The following is a 20,148-nucleotide window of genomic DNA, read 5'->3' as shown; positions in this document are numbered from 1 at the left end:
ATGTAATAGAGTATAGACGATTGCGGAATTTTGGCTTTTTATATCGCAATTTGTAAAACAGCCCTTATTTGTAAAACAACAACCGTTTTTAGAGAGGTATTTTAGATAACAATCGATATTTAGAAATGTGTTGACACCCTGGAAATACTACCACCGAGCACGTCATTGTGGCAACTTGCAACTGCGTTAATTCGCCTGGCGTGACCGCTCATAACTTTCAGATATTTAGCAGTAAAATAAAGAAACCTGTTATTTTTAAGAACTGTTATTTTTAAGCTGGTTTTTTATGTAAAATAACTATAACAGTTTCAACTTTATCTAAAAATACAGTTTTGCCCATCACTTGGTATCATGCCCTTTCAAAATTTGCCAGAAGGCTTCTGCTCTGTGACAATTCTTATGTGAATATGTAAATATGGAAAATTAAGAAGATGTGGGTGCATCAGTATAACTTGCATAGAGACCATGATGGAGAATATTTGCCAGTTTACAAGAAAATGCGAAATTACCCTGACAAATTATTTAATTATGCACGTCTGAGTGTAAAATCGTATTTGATTTTCTACTTATTAATAAATTAATTTATTTTTACTTCCTTGGCATTTCTGAGTATCCACAATGTTTTTCAATATTTTTGAGTTTTTTCTGTAACTCGTCTGCTGGATCCCATATAGCTTTTCGTTTAAAAAAACGCAAACAATTAATTTTTCATTTTTAGATCAAAACTACTTTACGCCTGGCTGAAAATATCGAACACGACTGATCCTCAAGTGGCTCGCTTGGCGAGTTGCTTTGTTGCTTAAGTTGGTGGGGGATTGCACTGCGGCTGGTTTGTTTAAAATCGCATGTTACGGAAACATACCTCGCGGGTTACTTGGAGGGTCGCTTGGCGCCTCGATACCCACTACCCTCAAGGTAACTTGCTTGCACTGTGGCCTCAGCTTTAAAGTCGACAATCGCAAAATAATCGCGTGCTTTATGAACAAAATTAGTCGTCTAGTAGAATACTGCTATCTCACAATCTTGTGATTTTCAATATTACATTTATTCGATTAATTTTTTAGTTGATTCGCGGTATAAAAAACTAACCAATACATGGCAAAATAATAACAACCAATTCACCACCAATACACGAAACAAACTTTATTTTTAACGGCGGACGCGCGTTTCGTTATGATTAAAATTTAATCAGCAGATGATTTAAACTAAACTAATATCTAGAAATTGAGCATTTATATAAATATGACCAAACTAGCCAAGCGAGTCAAAAACCAACCGAGCGTAACAATTAATTACCGAGACTAGAGTAATAGGAACAACAAGCACTGTAAGGAAACTTTTTTACAATATTATGTATTAACTTTTGTAAGTTATTTATTAAAAAAGAATTCTATTAATTCAACTTTTTGTAAAAATCTAAAAAAAAAATATTTGCTATATTTTTTTATGTCAAACAAAAAAAAATTTTTTATTTTTTAAGCAAAATTATTTAAAAATAGAACTAAAATTAATGCAGAATGTTAAAGAAAGAGTGGGTAATATGTATTCGCTAGAAAGTGATGGTAAAATAAATTGTGTTTTCTCGAACAAGCAAAGCGTAAGTGAATATTTTAATACATACTTTACAAATGACAAAGTGTACTCGGTTAGTACAGCAGTATTATAAATAATTCCGTCTTGGCATTACGAAATATATGCAGTGAAAGCTCTAATAAAAATACAAGTAGTCCGGCAATTTATGATTCACAAGTGGATGTGTTATATTTCATATTATAATAGTTTTTTTATAGAATTATTGATATTGCAATCGCGTGGCTTGCGAGTTGACAGTCTGTATTTTAAATATAAAAATAAGTAACGATAGTTTATTAGCGCTATAACAGAAAAAAGGAATTTAACAACTCTATGTGCATGTTTTTTTCATGAATAAATTTCTATACCATTTATGGGATGTAAGATATAATATAAAGTAATTAAAAGACTTATTAAAAAACTTCTAACATAATTCCTAAGTCAATCTGAACCGGCCTTTGAAAGTTCAACAAAAACTTACAGAAAACCGTTTGTACTACTATAGAGGTTTGGCGGTTATCTCTCTCTCGTTCCCGAAGCGACGCGCGACGGCCTTACCAATGGATCCACAGCTGCTCTTTGAAACAAAAGCAAAATTGGCTATAGCTAGGCGTTACTTTCCGCCGTTCTTAAAACTGTTCATAAAAATAGGGCTTATGGCGCAACAGCAAACAGCAAAACACTGTGGGTATACAGAGTTAACTAGTGGGACGTAGAACCTTCGTAGAAATGTACTTGCAATGCTTCATAGACTATCGTAAGGCGTTCGACTGTGTTAATCATCAGAAGATGATCAAAATTCTAAGAACAACCGGAGTTGACGAACAAGACCTACGTTTCATATCAGAACTTTATTGGCATCAAACGGCGCGGCGGTAGTTGAGATGACGCAGTCAACATCGGAAGATATGCGAAAGCATCATAGATTCCGTAGTCCACTATAGTGAAATGTTTGGACTCCATCTCAATGTATCCAACCAAGTAACATGGTTCTTTTCTAAAGACTCCAATAACGAGTGTACACCGCCTGCGTGTCAAGGTACAGGAGACAAATCGAACAATTAAGCCTAAAGTAAAGTATTTAGAACTATATCTATCTATATAGTGCAGTGCGTACCCGACAAAGAAAAATATTTCAAAGAATTGAGGCAAGCGAGAAAAAATCTCCGGAGTATGGAAATCAATTTTTACAAAAGGACCGCCAACCCTCAGTGGCGAACTCAGAACTCGAATGGCCAGATGCCACGTTTTCTCTGTGTTACTCTATGGATGTGAGAGCTGGACACTAAATTCACAGACCGAAAAGAGAATAGAAGCTTTCGAAATGTATGTGTACAGACGGATACTGCGAATCTCATGGGTACAAAGGATCACAACCTAACCTAACCAATAATGAAGTACTTCAGCGCATGCAGAAACAAAAAAATACCGAACACCATCAAGGAAAGAAAAATTCAATACCTGGGTCATGTGATGTGAGGTGATAGATACGAAATACTGCGCCTCATAATAGAGGGCAAAGTGCAAGGGAAAAGATCAGTAGGAAGACGCAAGAACTCATGGCTAAAAGATTTAAGGAGATGGTTTGGACGCTCGTTTGCCACGGCTCGTCTGCAGCCCGGAAATCTTCCGGGCTGCAGTTTTCAGAGCCACAATTGCCATTTGGATCGCCAACCTTCGGCAGGAAAGGGCATGATAAGAAGAAGAAACGGCAACATTGTTGGGTATGCAAGTTGACTAGCGGGACGTAGAACTTTCTCACTCTGTGCTGGGCGCCAGGTCACAGAAATGTGGTAGGCAACCAAGAAGCGGACAGACTCGCCAAAGAGTGGGCCAGGGGAGAAGCCGTAGCAGATGACCCACCACTTGTGACGTTCAACACACTGAAGGAAGCTATAGGAACTACAATCAAGGCCAAGCAGAAAGAGACGTGGCAAGACCATGAGGACTGCACCACAGCTGGAATACTGTGGCCAATGATAGACAGCAAAAAGACAAAACAACTACTAGAGCAAAAAAAGAACCTGGAAGATGAGAGTGAGATGGAAGATTTCTAACGACTACTGCAGAGAATGCGGAGAGGAAGAATAAACCTGCTGTATCCCCGTCCGGTACTGGAATACCGACTACCGACGCCTTAAAACTTTAGTGCAAGGTTTTTTGGAGGGTCTAGTAGAGGAAACAGCAGAAGCGAACATCAGCAACATCGGGAAGTTTGCAAAGAGCTGGAGAAGTGCTTTAACGCAAAGAAAGAACGAGAGGAAGGTTTCGTACAATAATAACAGGAGTATCGCAATGGGCTCAAACAGGATCCCAAATCCCAGCAACCTAACCTAACCTAACCTAGACTTAATCAGAGCATCAGTCTGATGAAGGGATACATTAGTATAATATTGTATCATATATTTCCATACTTGAATTGTTAAAAATAAAATTCTGTTGATTTAATATTCAAATCTGCAATGACTCTAAAAAGGGTACTAACAAAAACGAGACATAGAAACAAGCGAAAGGGTGCATCTACCCTGTGAATGAGGTAAGTCGAATATTGGAGAGACTAAACGTCCTCTAAATGTACGATGTAACGAACATAAAAAAAAAATATACAAAGAGGTGAAACTATGAAGTCAGGTATATTGCAGATTATGTGTGGTACAAGCAGCACAATATAAAGTGGTGGGAAGATCAGGTTGTCCACAAAGAACATAACTCTCAACTTCATAAATCTATGGATGGTTTACACTTAATAACGGTCAGTGATAACATCTAAACGAAATATTGTTAAGTTAAAATAAATAGACAATTCATGTCCCCAATTTTTTAGTTTAAAATTTTATACTTATTTTCGGCGATAGCAATCATCGTGTATTTTTAGAGTAATATCTAAATATTCTTCAGGTAGATATGAATCGTTTCGTTACATCGCTGAAATTCAATACCTGCTTATTAAAAGTTTTTGTTTCGTTCACCGCGAATGTTATAATAACATGACCCATCATCGGCACGTGTACTAAAGTTTTTTAATAAATATGAAACGGGATCGGATGAGAACAGAATAATTTGATTTATATTTTAGTTTTTTTTGAGTTGCAAATCTGAAAAGCATCCCGGAAATTCGGAACAAGCAAATTTAAAATGGAAACACTGCTTTTAGACTACTACTAATAAAGTTATTGTATTAATCCATTGCGTAAAATATTCAATTACACTGAGGAATACGTTGTATTCAATTACACTGAGGAAATGAGAAAGTTTTAATAGCGTTTTTATGGAAATTGAAATTACAGTTGACTAAAAATATAAATAAGGAATTCGAATTTGCATAGGAAGAAACATTCAGTTTGGAGGAAAAAACTGTCCAGCTAGTTAGAACATACATTGAACCTCTGATTCACAAAAAAACAATGTTAGATATGTCAATGATTGGAATGGTTATTGACGGAAACAGTAGTGGGAAAATTCTCAGCTCAGGAGCTGGGAAAACACCCTCAAAAGGAAAATTTAACTCCTGTAACTCCTAGTGGATGGCATACCAAGAATGTACAACTTACCTCAGCAGACTTTCGCAACGTAAATATAGTGAATATATTTAAGAACAACGAAAGAGTGCATCAGAATGCGGAAACTACCGGGAATTTTACTACTGGCTATCGGAGGAAAAGTTCTTGCAAAAATTATGTCAAACCGTCCGCACCCACATACAGAAAAAATCTTCCCAGAATCGCAAACGGGCTTTCGCACCAACCGCGGTACCGTTGATTCCATATTCTCCCTTCACCAACTACGGGAGCAGCAGAGTAAACCGTTTGTTACATTCATCGACCTAACAAAAGCCTTCGACTCTGTAAACAAGGATGAGAAATGCACTTTGAGCAATTATGCAATAGTTCGGAGTACCCAACAAATCTCTTACAGTGCCAACACTCTCATCACTTGAGGAGGCTAGGGCTACCAGATTGTTACAGCTAAATTCCGGGAGGGCAAAAAAAGCACGAGCAAGAAAACCACCCAAGCACTCCCTTCCTATTCCATTTGCGAGAATGTCTGTCCAAACTAAATTAAAACGAATAAAACGAATCATAATCAAAACTTGACTATTGACACAAGACACAAGCATCAACAACATGTATATTATAATAATTATCAAAATAACATTATAGTCCTGTAAATAAGGACATGAAAGTCTCAAGTCTCGGAATAATTCGTCGACCATGAATTTTTAGGCGGATTGTGTACCTGTTGGGGAGAAGGTTTAAGGAAAAAAAATGCAGCGCTCGGCCGCAAAAAATGGCTCCAAATGGCCAAAAAATCAGTTTTTCGCAAATATCTGCCAAAATACGCAATTTACAAATTGTTTCTTAAAAAAATGAAGCTTAGATAATTACCTATAAAAATGATCCTTATCAGTTTTTACGTAGAATTAGTAGTTTTCGAGATATTCCGCCACGAAGATCCTTGAATTTTCTCTCCAAGTCTTAACGCTCCGGAGATAGATTTCATAAGCGTATCATTGATTTATAGGACAAATTGTTTAATAACTCGGCTAAAATTTAATGTTTTTTCACGATTCAAAGTTCATTTAAAAGGTAGAATCAACAGCTATCATATTTTGGAATTTGTTTGAATTTTGTCAAATTTGTCAAAATGACGATAATACGCCAGCAGCCAGACAGACAGCCAGATATCCGATATGGATAAATAGGAGTGTGATGTAAATCAGGTAAGAACAGTTAAAATACGCTAATAAACAAGAATAAACAGGTTAGAACCACTTTGAACCGTTTTTGAACTGCTTTGAACCGCTTTTAGCTTAAAACGACAGACCTGTTCATTTTTTGCTCAAACCTGTTTATTTCTATTTTAAAGCGGTTCAAAGTGGTTCTAACCTGTTTATTCTTGTTTATTAGCGTATTTTAACTGTTCTTACCTGATTTACATCACACTCCTATTTATCCATATCGGATATCTGGCTGTCTGTCTGGCTCAAGTGGCCCAATGACTACTTAGGGCAAACATTTCTTGACCTAAAAATGTTCAGATTTTCAGAAAATTAAGCTTGATTCAGAACCACATAATCTTTAATTTCAATGTAAACATTCAGAACGTCAAAATTAGTGGTAGACATTTTCTATTAGTAGAACTTTTCCAGTAATTATACTTCAAACTGTGCGAGAAATGTCATTTTGGCCTTTGATTATCTTTCGTCAAGAGAAATTGTGGTTAGAAAAGTTGATTGTTTTATAAGCTAAATATTAGGCTATTTATTTTATTTTTAGGCGTTTTATAAGCTAAATATTAACTTTAATTGTGTTTTTTAAATATTGTGAATGATCGTAAACTAAAGTATAAAGTGTAATTGAAACCACTAACTGCGAGGTTCTGAATGAAGCTTTATTCATATTTTTGTGTCAATTTTACATAATATTTATTATTGAAAAACTTAAAGCGCTAAAGAAACCGTTAGCCGCTAAACCGAAAAATAAACCGCTAGATCTATAGCGGGTAAACCGCTAAGATGGCAACAGTAGTTACCATAGACTTAAAATAAAATATAGACTACACTATTTACATCTCAACGCGGACAGACAATATTTTTTGTACACATGTTTACTTCTGGGTACAGTCGACCGAGCCTTCCTCATCCAGCCTATGTTGTCACGTCTTTAATATTAACAATATTTTTTAATAAGTAGGTTTTAATATTCCAGAGATGTATTAAATAGTCCTTATACTACTAAATTATAAGTCGGATACTGTTTAAAAAGGATAAGTTCTTTACAATATGACAACACCGATTAGAGGCGAGAGAGCCTATTCATTCATTTATTACCTTGTAGTACGTGTCGGACGTGTGCGGTAAAGCTTTGTTGCCGCTATCTCCCGGCTGTATTAACGCATTTTCTTAGCTTGTAGTCCTTAAGTGTTTATTTTATTGACTTTTTCTGTTCAAGAACTATAAAATATGGTTCGCCAGTGCCAAATTTGCAAGAAATTTGACTTAAATAATCCATTTAAGTCTTGAAACGACTTTTGACCGTTGGCAACTCTCAGTTTACCCATTGGGAGTCAGTGGCGTTGTTGTAGAAAGGCGCTTATTTAGATAATATTTTAGTAAAATGTAAAATCTGAATTTTTTCTCTTATATTACATTATTTACTTACTTACATTGTAACAAAATCATAATTATAACCCTGTTAATAATTAATAATGTTTTTATTAAAAATATATTCCGGTTTATTCTAAAATTATCTTCAGAATCTAAAATAACATACAAGAATTTTAATATGATATTACATTATGAGACAATATTTTTTAATATACCGGGTCGTCTCAAAAGTGGTTCACCGCTATAACTTTTTTATTTTTTCAGATAAAAAAACAGATTTGTATGTTAGTAGGTATATGACATAAATTAGGATTTATTGACGTATTCAATTGTTTTTGGTCTCTTTCTGTTTCACCGAAATGATTACATCTTTTGATTTTTAAAGGCACCCTCGGTATATTTCTACTTTATTCGATAGAAAATGATAATAGAATTCTGAATAGAATGACATATCATATGTCAACTTTTGACATTGTCGCTTAAAAACAAATCGTATTATAAATTTCAATCCAGGGTGCCATGGTGTTGTTAAAAACACTAAGTTTTAATCAAGGAGCCTTGGAAAAATAGTTTTGATCGTCTAATGGGTTTCGTGTCTTGTCTAGGCCGATTAAAAGATGTACAAATCATATTTTTAATCATACATATGTCAATTTTTTCAAATGGAACAAGGGTGACTCGTTAGCATATTTGGAAAAAGCATTTTTTTATGAATATATTGATACCACACACTTGGTATTTCGAGTCAAATTGTCGTTATGAACCACGTGTTACAATTACAATTAAACCATATGCGAAAGTGTCAAAAGTTGACATATGATATGTCATTCTATTCAGAGTGTCATTTTCTATCAAATAAAGTAGAAATATACCGAGGGTGCCGTTTAAAAATTAAAAGTTATAGTCATTTCCGGTGAAACAGAAAGTGACCAAAAACAATTGAATGCGTCAATCAATCCTAATTTATGTCATATACTAACATACTAAATCTTGTTTTTTTATTTGAAAATATAAAAAAATTATGGGGTTGAGCCACTTTTGGGACGCACCCGGTATAATAAAGACAGTACCGAGTTAAATAAATGTAGTTTTCATTTTATCCCCTTCCTATCACCTTCCTTGCTTTAATGGAACAGATTTATGTTTTCTCTATTTTACATAATAAGACATCACTTAACCAGAAAAAAAATTACAACAATCATATTTTTTTTTCTCTCTCTGTCGCCGATTCTATTATATCTGTGGAATAGATCCTGTTTTCATTAATATTAGGGGTTGTAAATGTTTGACTAAAATTAATAATTTATTATTAATTTCAAAAATTACCTAATTTCGATGATAAAATTTCTTCTATAACGTGTATTTTATTATTTTTATCCTTTTTGGACTCTAAATTGTTTTTTCTAAACTTTTATTTAAAAAATCTTAATAAAATATAAAAAAGTTTAAATACGATATATTTTTAATTTAATTATAGCTTCATTAAAATAAAAAAATTACCCGGCTATGATACGGAGAGTTCAGGTGTACTTGAGAAACGAAAGACAGTGTTGTGTTTCTCGGCAGAGTCGTCAGGGAACGACCGTTACGACAGAGACAACCTATCTATCGCTCGTGTCGCACTCGTTATAACCTAAAACAATAACACAACAATAACAAGACAGTGTCTGACCGCATGTTCCAGCTATTTATGAATGAGATGCTCAGTCTATATTTTATTTTAAGTCTATGGTAGTTACAATACCCCATCTACTTCTTAATATTGAAAAACATCTACACTATACCATTTAAAAAAAGAGTTTAAACATTAAAAACTGTCTTAAACCATAAAACATAGGAGTACATTTGAGAGGGAGTAGATTGAGAGTTTTGTTTCAACTCTGCTTAAAATAATGAGCTTAGTATCGTACAATAAACTTCCAGGATGTACAAGTCCGAATTTCATGGTGCCATCTCGATAAAACTAGAAAGAAATATTCTCTCTTACCTATAATACATTTTGACCACCCACTGGTGATCCGCTTCGACTAAAATATCCCGCTCCGCCCGCACGTGCGCCACCTGTTCCTTCTCCAGCATGTCCGCCTTGCGCAGGATCTTCATCGCGTACACGTGGCCCGTGTCCTCTTCTGCACCAGCCGCACCTCCCCCGAACGCCCCCTCCCGATCACCTTGAGCGGCTCGAGAGTCCTCCACCCCAGCCTGGACCGCTTCAGGCGCAGGTGAACCTGGTCTCCTTCTGGGCGTGCTGCAGTCGTTTCTCGTGTCTCTGTTCCTCGGAGAGGCTCTCGTCCTTGAGGGATTCCTCCAGCTTGGCCAGCCTGCAACGGTAAAGGAGATTGGTTAGTTAATGCATATATGTCACAGGTGTATCGAATAATTCGGCTTTTTGCAAAAAGACTAGGCATATTATAAAACGCCGGCATTTTTAACTAAAGGAACATATTTTGAATAAATTTGTTTCAAAATTACGAATACAATAGGAAATAATGGAACACAATGTTGTGAACATATATTTAATATAGTTATATTATGTATATGTATATTCTACAAATTATGTATATAAAATATTAATTTTACCCTTATACTACGGCTATACCTAAAGAGTTTAAGATATTAAAAACGATTAACATTATTATTGTTCTCAGAAAGATGGGTAGACTTAAATAAACAGCTTAAGATAAAATAGTCATAACTAGATGCGTCATTTTTAGTTTTCCTTTGTAATCCATTTACTTTCAGACGGGATGTCTGGTTCTATTTACTTAAGAAATGGTTACGATGGTTCAACAACGATTACTACATTTGGTGACAACGGTGGTCCAACTCAGGATCACAACGTTGGTGGCAGCGGTGGGATCAACTCAGGATCATAACATTGGTGGCAGCGGTGGGATCAACTCAGGATCACAACAACAATAGTGTGATTTTATTAATGTGGCCAAGGATAGTGATGTAACGGGTAATATTACCGGTAATTTTTCTAATATTACGTAATATTACTGCAAGGTCAATAACATTGGAAATCTTGCTTTTTTCCGCTCTACGCTTTTTCATTTGCCCAGGTCCAAAATAAGTATGTTGGCTGTAGACACTTTAAATTTATCATCGTCAACAGCCGCAACCGAAAAAACCTTTAGTACTTATGAACTTGTTTGTACTGGCTAACAAATCTCTAGAATGATGGAGAAACTCACCACGACAGAGACGGGCGAAAAAGTTCATAGTAAAACATTCGCCAAAATTTACAGCAGACCTGATGCAAAGACCGAAAAACTCAGGACTCGCCACGCAATAAAAAGCTGTAGAGGATCTACTAACAGGGCATTTTAAGAATGTCAATAGACATCTAAAGCTAATGAGATTGACGGACGAACCTATGTGCAGGTTCTGTCAATCTGAAGAAGAAACGGCAACATATTTTATATCGGTGGGACAGTCTGGCAAGTGTGCGGTTCTCGGTAATAGGCCATTGCCAGAGAGCTACATGAAAGGTCCCGTCTCAAAGTTGCTAGACTTTGTGAAAAGGATAGGTTTGGAGAATACCGACAGCCACTTCGAAGAATCTAATATAATCTATGGATTTGTTCATCAGACCAGAAGAAACAAACTTACCGTGGAAAGGGCTGGAAAATTTTCTTATATTGCCCATAATTATAATTTACTAAATGGAGAAGAACATCCAAACATGGTAGAAGCTGCTGAGAAAGATATGGAAGAAGAGGAATATCGATTACGAAGTAATACACGACTCAATTAACGAAAGAAAAAGAAGAACCAGATAACGAGATGAGGATGAACCAGATAACGAGATTAGAACCAGATTGAGGATGATTTACCATTATCTCTCTATTACGTATTATAGTATAATCACACTCTGACTAGTTTAGAAAACGTTCTTGCCTTCCTTTTTGTAATGTTTTTACAGTTTTAGAATAAAAAAATATTATTAAAAAATGTTGTAAAATGTTGTATGCTGTTATTTATTAATTACCAATGTTACCGTAATATCACCGGTAATATCAGTGGCGGATACACGCTTGGGTTCTCAGCCAAGTAATACGATATTATTAATTTCTTTAGTCACAAACCACTCTTGAGTACTTTGTGTACTTTGAGTAAAATTTTGTGTCTAGCCCCCCCTGTCCATAACCCTGGATCTGCCCCTGGGTAATATTACCGATAATATATTATATAAATTCCCGGTAATTTTACATCACTAAGTAAGCATGTGTTACAAATTTTCTGATTTCTGTTAGAAAATACTGAAAATACAAGAGTAATTTATTAGAAATAATTAATAACTTGTTGCAAATGTAAAAGGAATAACATGGATTGTACTAAATCCATATCGATTGAATGTGTCATCGATTAGATGTTAAAGGTCAAGCGAGATGCATATGTACTTTACATGTGTTAAATGAAATAAATGCCTTTTAAATTTCAAGGTTTGTATTTTTTCAAGCGGCAAACAGAAACAGTGTTTATATTTAAACTTTTAAATACATTTATGGCGAATGATTGTGTGAGGTGTATATCTGGCACGTACACAGGGCGTTTCGTCACGAAATACCAACACATTGATATAGCAAAGAATACATTTATAGGAAGTCTGAACATTAGAGAGTGTATAAATATCGCAGAGGAATCTTGGGCTAAAATATTTTCAAGATGGCGGTACTTCCGGTTGTACTGTTTTATTTTTGTTTAACTTAAAAAATTAAAGATTAATAAAAAAGGAAAAAAACTTTATTGTGTCGGTAAAATGTCAATTGCAGTTACTTATTACATCCCCTTGTATTGAGGCCACGCTACGCCGGCGCCGCTGTATTCACAGTTAAACAATTTGTGGCTTTATTTAGTATCTCCCTTACAAACCATTACCTTTACTACGAAACTTCGCCACTAAAATTCTAACGTACATTGTACAGGGTGGGTCAAATTCGACGCTTTTAAATGGCAACACCCTTTTCTATGGAGATAGACGAAAACTAATATCGGTGTCTGGAGCTCAATTTTCATCAAGAACATAATGGTGAAAACCGCACATCAATATCTGTTACCGTTTCGGAGTTACGGGGTGTTTTTCAAAAATGTGCATTTTTAACAAATCGCTGTAACTTTTTTGCTATGGCAAATTTTGTATTTCTATGAAAACATTCCCAAAGCACCTTTTTACGTCGAATTTAATGGTTTAAGTATAATTTTTTTAAAATTAATAATTTAAGAGTTATCAACAGGAAAATTGATTTTTTATTTGGGACACCCTCTATATTTTTAATTAACTGAAAAGAATTTAAAATTACCTTTCCAAAAATATCGCACACTTGATATTTTGTTATAATCCCCTTCGAAATACAGAATTTTTAAAAGTTCGCCACTTTTAACTAGTAGGCTTTGGACCCCTTATTGATGATATGCCCTTAATGGAACTCAAAAACATATTTTTCCAGCAAGACGACGCGACGCACCGCCTCTGAACGCTGAAGTTAGCAAATTTTTGCGGCCAATTTCAAGAATAATGAATAATTAAATAGTTAACCAAGATCCCAGCCGTTGGCCGTCGAGGCCGCCTGACTTAATGCCCATGGATCTAATCCTATGGATATATTTGCGGAAGAATAAAGGTTCCTTATTCTTCCGAATAATCTAGACAAGAATTAGAAATACTTAGCAGTTATGAGAGGGTATCTTTCACCCCCACTGAGTTAATGAATTTCGCGGGAAATGTTCAAAAACTGCCCCATCTGTCCATAATCCTAAGACCGTCAATATGTCGAACACCTGTAGCAAAATCTCATGTCTTGGTTTGCTATTTATTTTTATTGTTATTAGATATAGTTTAAATGTGTTGATGTAGGTTAAATATATTTTAAATTGTTATAAAATTCTCTCATAGCAAATATTATTTTCGTTTTAATTGATGCTCACAGCTAGAATTTTTTTGCATTACAGCCGGTGCCGTTTAAAGCCTATACTTATTTAAAGCGGGCGAATTTTTATATACTCTATATCTCGAAGAGGAATCGAGCAAAATATCAAGCGTGATATATTTTTGGAAAGGTAATTTTAAATTCTTTTCAACAAATTAAAAGTATACAGGGTGTCCCATATAAAAAATCAAATTTTCTGTTGATAATTTTCAAATTATTAATTTTAAAAAAATTATACTTAAACCATTATTAAACTCTACGTAAAAAGGTGCTTTGGAAATGTTTTCATAAAAATACAAAATTTTCCATAGCAAAAAAGTTACACCGATTTGTTAAAAATGCATATTTTTGAAAAACACCCCGTAACTCCGAAACGGCAACAGATATCGATATGCGGTTTTCACCATCATGTTTTTGACAAAAATTGAGCTCCAGACACCGATATTAGTTTTTGTCTATCTCCTATAGAAAAGGGTGTTTCCATTTAAAAGCATCGAATTTGACCCACCCTGTACATTGCTAAAGTTATTTTGAATCACACTTGCAAATACACCCTAATATTAACTAACGGAAATCTCAACCTTATACGTGCAATGTTAACTTGAAAATTAAACTTTGAATACAATACGAAGTTGGACTAAGCCGCGGGGAAATGTCTAATCGAGTTTTGATGTATCTGTTTCACAAACACAAATCTCCAAAGAGTTATGACTAGGGAGGACAGCTTTTGTTTACTTCCTTTAAACTACATGTCAAAAAGTTAATGATCAAAATATGCAATTTACAAAATTTTTCTTGAAATAAAAAATTAAGATTAAGTAATTACCTACAAAAATGATTCAAAGTTCGTTTAAAAGGTAGAATCAACAGCTATCACATAGGAACTTGTTTGAAATTTATCTCATTTTTATGATAATTAAAAACCCGGGCAAACCATTCCTTAACCCAAAAATTTTCAGATTTTTACGAACTTATTTATATTTTTACTAACAATAGCTTATTAAGTTAACAGTTGTTCTTAGAGTCTCTTTAAGCAACTCAAAAAGTTTAAAGTATTTGTTTAATCACATTTTAATAAAAAAAACAAGTATTCGTGAGTGGCCTTTTCCGCTTTTTTGGGGATTTCCGGAAAGTGTCATAAACAAAAGAAAATTGCATAATTACGATCAGTCGAATTGGTTTCGTTTCACGAACAATTTTACGAAATAAAGTGTCAGAATCATTTTCAGCTAAAGACCCAATCTTCCATTTGGCGATCATGAAAATCATCTACATGCCATATTCGGGCAATATTGGCGGAAAACCCGTTCTTTGACACTCTAGGGCCGTTTTTAACCGGTTTCTTGCGATTTTACGAAAAAAAGTGTTAGAACTTTTTTCGTAGATAATGACTGAAGATTCATTTTTTGTTTCAGGAAAAATTTTGTAAATTGCATATTTTGACAGATATTTGCGAAAAACTAATTTTCGGCCATTTGGGACCATTTTTAAGCCAAAGCCGGTCGAGTGCATTGTTACATTTTTTTCTCCTAAAACTACTCCCCAAAAGGAGCTCCGTCACGTTGGAACCCGCTTTCAAGTAAAGTTTTCGATTTTTGGCTTATTTTTTTTTGGATTATTAACTACAAACGATACAGGTGATGTGAATTCAATTTTTGTAATTGCTAATAATTAGCCAGAAAAAAGTAAACAATTGTGCGAATGTAATAAAGAGAAAAAATATTGTTTTAACAAAGGTCTAAAAACCTTCAAATCGTTTGTAGTTTGGGTACAACTAAAGACATTATGTCAAACTATGTTAATTTTCAAATTTTACTATAATTCACTAATTCCAAGAATCTTTTATTCAATTTTTTTGCTACTACATAAAACTAAAAACGATTTTGAAGGTTTTTAGACCTTTGTTAAAACAATATTTTTTCTCTTTATTACATTGCGCACAATTGTTTACTTTTTCTGGCTAATTATTAGTACTACAAAAAAATTGAATTTACTAAAATCAATTGCATCGTTTGTAGTTTGTGTACAACTAAAGACATTATGTCAAACTATGTTAATTTTCAAATTTTACTACAGTTCACTAATTCCAAGAATCTTCTATTGAATTTTTTTGCTACTACATAAAACTACAAACGATTTTGAAGGTTTTTAGACATTTGTTAAAACAATATTTTTTCTCTTTATTACATTGCGCTCAATTGTTTATTTTTTCTGGCTAATTATTAGTCCTAAAAAACTGAATTTACTACAATCAATTGCAATCGTTTGGTTTGTTGGTACAACTAAAGACATTAGCTTTTTCGTTTTTCCTGTTAATATCGATTCTGAACCGTCCTAGAATTGAGGGCGTATGCGCAGAAGGAAATATGAAGACATTATTTCATTTGCGCATGCGCTGCAGAGTTCTAGGACGATTCAGAATCGGTATAACAGAAAACAAAAAGCTATAATCAAACCATGTTAATTTTCATATTTTACTATAATTTACTAATTCCACAGGATCTTTAACTGAATGTTTTTGCTACTACATAAAACTACAAGCGATTTTGAAGGTTTTTAGACCTTTGTTAAAACAATATTTTTCTCTTTATTACATTGCGCACAATTGATTACTTTTTCTGGCTAATTATTAGTTGCCACAAAAAAATTGAATTTACTACAATCAATTGCAGCGTTTGTAAAGTTAATAACACAAGCCAAAATCGAAAATCTTTACTTGTAAGCGGGTTCCAACGTGACGGAGCTCCCCAAAAGGTCCACAATCCGCCACAAAAGAAAAGCCAAGGTCGACGAATTAAGCAGAGGTTTTGAGATGCTTTTTGTGTCTCTTATTACTGGAAGTTACTATTGTTGAAGGCAATTTGTTTAATAATATTAATCTTTTATTGAAAATTCTTTGGGCTCGGTGGAAACATTAATAATCTATGAATTTTATTAAACCATGAAAAGGTGACATTTTAATTTGCTTTGTTTCTTTTTTTGCCAAGTTTCATTTGAATTAAATTACTCAAAATAATACTTATTTATCTACGTCAGTGAGTTAAGAAGCTCTTAACTCACGCATTTTGAGTGAGTTAAAAGCTTCTTAACTCACGCATTTTCATTACCGCACTCCTTGATTAGATGACTACCAAAGAGAAAAAAATATTTTGTAAAACATTTATTTTGCATTAAATACCTGCTAAATACAAGTAAACTGTTCTATTGATAACAATTGAGCGTCCAGATTGCACAACGACCTTAGCGCGTGGCTACTGGCGGGCCAGTAGGCAAGCGAGACAGCGACGCGCCGATTTAACAAAATAAATAATTTTAAACCTGCCGTCATTTCGTTAATAATTATCGTATCGTGTTGATTTTTGCATAGAAATACTCATGAGTCTTTAGCGCTTCCGACAAGCCTAAATAACTGGATTATTTTTAATATTTTCGATTTGTTTACACTGCCCGAGCATATTATAACTTTGAGATAAAAATCTCTGTTATAAATTTTAAAACTGACAGATATGACTACTATCATTTAATTAGTTATACATTTAGTTACAACATATTCAAAATTTAGGTCCTATCGGTTTATGCTAGCAGTAATAACGAGTATAAATAAAAAAATGGTCAGTACAACGCTCGGCGTTTTTAGCGCACGTTCAGCTTTGGTTTTAGTTTTAGCGCTATTTTTACAGAAAATAAATTCTGAAGTTTAATCAAATGACAAGAACATTATCATTGCCGATATCCCCTGGTTATAATGTAGTTCTTTTTTCAAAATATTGCATTGTTTTAGCTTAAAAAAAACTTGAATTATGCGGCTTTTTTTGCGAGAGCTACCGGAGCTGCGTTAATAAAGTATGTACGTCAATCATAGCCACAGTAGACTGTAATTTTACCTCGTCACGAGATTTTTTGGAAATATTGCACTTCCATTTATCCGGATTTCTACTAAATTTTGACCTTTCTTTTCGGTCGCATTTCCCTCTATTTAATAATAATTTAAAAAAACGCAGAAATACTACTGGTAGTAAACAAGCTGCGGCAAAAATTTTCTATACTCCGTGTAAACAAAAGACTATCGCAAATACTGTCTTTCGATTGAGGTACATAGCCATCTCTTTATTAACGCAGCGCCGGTAGCTCTCGCAAAAAAGCTGTTAACTCACTTGTATCGTAAATATCTAATAAAGATTTTCTATGTAGAATAGAAAGCGCCTCTAGTAAAAAGACATTAAAAAATTGTACTTGTCGGAGTCTTACAGCAAGACTGGACCATGCAAGAGCTCAAGATTACTTATTAGACTGCAAGACAAAGACCAACGGAATCTTTGTTTTGGACTTGCATTTGCTCATCACTAATAATTTTATTTTTATAATGATATAATATGAAGGGATATTATAAATAAAATAAACTGTTACTTCGAGATACACGCAACACAAGGTTTATACTATAGACTCCCATTCTTCTATATTTCAGTGTTGTATAGCTCAGTCTCTAGATCTTGCACGCAACATGCTTCGTCAGAACCGAATGCATTCTTAAATGACGGTCTGGCCATCCGGTATATTGAAGACTATTATTATTAAATCAAAATGAAAAAAAGCATATGTGCTTGAAATATGGCCAGTTTATGATTTTTTATACGACAAAAAAATAAAAAGAGATGTTATGTTGTTAACCTATAAAACTGTAAGGTCGTCAGATTGGCGGACGATGTGGAACGTACCGCTTGCAATAGATAAATACGTCTATAACCAATAACAGTAAATTGATGGACGAATGCCAAGAGAAACAGAACATTCGGAGAACTGGTCAGCAGATGTTGCGGTAAACAATGTGGACTTGATATTACTCATCGCCATGAAGTTATAAAACCGAGATTCGATAAAAATTGAAAACGATATATACAAATTTAATGTGTTCCATCATCGCAGAAAATATTTAAAAATAATAGAAATTTTATGACAGAATATTTAAGGAAATTATTATTATTATCATTAATATTAATATATTTCACATCGATGGCAGAATAATAATTATAAAAACACATTAGGAAATCAAAAGGTATAGCATTTAAGAAAAGCTTCCTATGACATATAGAAAGACCGAGAGAGAGAGACCTATAACATTACAACAGTTTTTTTTCTCAATATTAAGGAGCCGTCCTATACCGGAATCACTGCAATCTGTAGGACCTATTGTGTTTGTTCTCTTTCTATGTCTGCACCTAGTCTCCTATCCTTGTACCCTGTACCAGCTAGTGCAGTTTCTTCATAGGAAGGGACAATGTCTCCTCAATGACTAGGTTGAAGCTAAGAAAAAACGGCGAATGCAGATTCTCTGGGAAGAATGGGGAAACACCAGAACACCTCACCACTGAGTGCACCGAGACGACAACCATTCGTGTCATAAATATTGGTACTACCCTCTGTAAAACCGTCTCAGATAGTAATGGCTTTTGTCAGGATCCTGGGACTGTATGAAGAGTTATAACTCGTTATAACTCAAGAAAGGGGGACACAATAGATCTGTAATATCGCGGTGATTAACTCCCCTCCCACTCATTCTATATTCTACATGCTAGATTAGTCCGTCCAGAAGGAATTTTGTATCTGTCCACATTCTTCATCATCTCGATTAACAGTTTTGATTGACTTAAGAAAGCAGGAAATTACGATGATATTAAATAATAGGAAATATAAATAAAAATCTGTTTAGCCAGTCCTTATTTTTAAAAGAATTAACGCTTCGATAATTTTCATGAATACAATGAAATGTAGCTTACCTTTGTTTCCGCTCGACATGCTGCGCTATGAGATTACTGTAGTAGTTTTCTAGGGTGACCTTGGCCTTGGTGGCTTTGTCCAGGGTGTGGACGCTGAAACGGATCGTGTTCTCCGTCGCGGTCATGTCCAAGACCCCTGCAAAAAAAGAACGGAAAAAATTAATTAAAATCGTCTAATGGTTAATGTCGAGCACATTTTAAATGTTAACATGCACAAAGTAACTAAATAAACCTTAAACATCGGCCGATATTCTGAGTTGTAGTATAATGCTTTAACCTTTAACACAGTATACAGTATTGTATTAAATCTACTGCAAAATTAAACAAGTCATGAAATTAATTTTCGACATAATTTTGGTTTGTTATTTCTCCACTCATTTGTTTTGTGAAATAAGATAATCCAGTGTTTTATTATAGTCAAACATATCGATTATCGATTTTTACTGTAAAGTTGCACTATTCAAATAATCAAATGAAATATTCAAAAGAAAAAAAAAACACGTGCGTCGATGGTACGATTAAGGAATTAACAGCAAATTCCGTATTAGTGATGGGTATTACGATGCTTTTTATTGGATCGAATCACGCGATTCAGTTTCTCATAATGAATTGACTCTTACGATCCGTTCATTTGAACAAACTACAAACATAGTTTGCGTATCACAGTATAAACAGATATTTTTTTTGTAAATAACTTTCACATCGCTTGAATTTTATATTCATGATGTTTGTTTAGTGCTTTTGTTTGATGATACCCTACTAC

General features: G+C 34.2%; 1 protein-coding gene across 1 annotated transcript in view; it reads right to left on the bottom strand.

Moving 5' to 3' along the window:
- LOC115886581 (serine/threonine-protein kinase tricorner-like) overlaps nucleotides 1-19,543 on the bottom strand; it is a 46,514-nt gene extending 26,971 nt beyond the window's left edge. The window contains 4 exon segments of the mRNA XM_030905814.1: nucleotides 9,666-9,804; nucleotides 9,807-9,900; nucleotides 9,903-9,999; nucleotides 19,386-19,543. Coding sequence (XP_030761674.1) covers nucleotides 9,666-9,804; nucleotides 9,807-9,900; nucleotides 9,903-9,999; nucleotides 19,386-19,510 — 455 coding nt within the window. The 5' untranslated portion in view covers nucleotides 19,511-19,543.
- Between the last annotated feature and the right edge of the window lie 605 nt (nucleotides 19,544-20,148).

Source organism: Sitophilus oryzae, unplaced genomic scaffold (genome assembly GCF_002938485.1).
Source record: "Sitophilus oryzae breed Bouriz unplaced genomic scaffold, Soryzae_2.0 scaffold_494_pilon_pilon, whole genome shotgun sequence".
Classification (NCBI taxonomy): Eukaryota; Metazoa; Arthropoda; class Insecta; order Coleoptera; family Curculionidae; genus Sitophilus; species Sitophilus oryzae.
The sequence above is the reverse complement of the archived record's forward strand: the minus strand, read 5'-3'. Positions and strand labels throughout refer to the sequence as shown.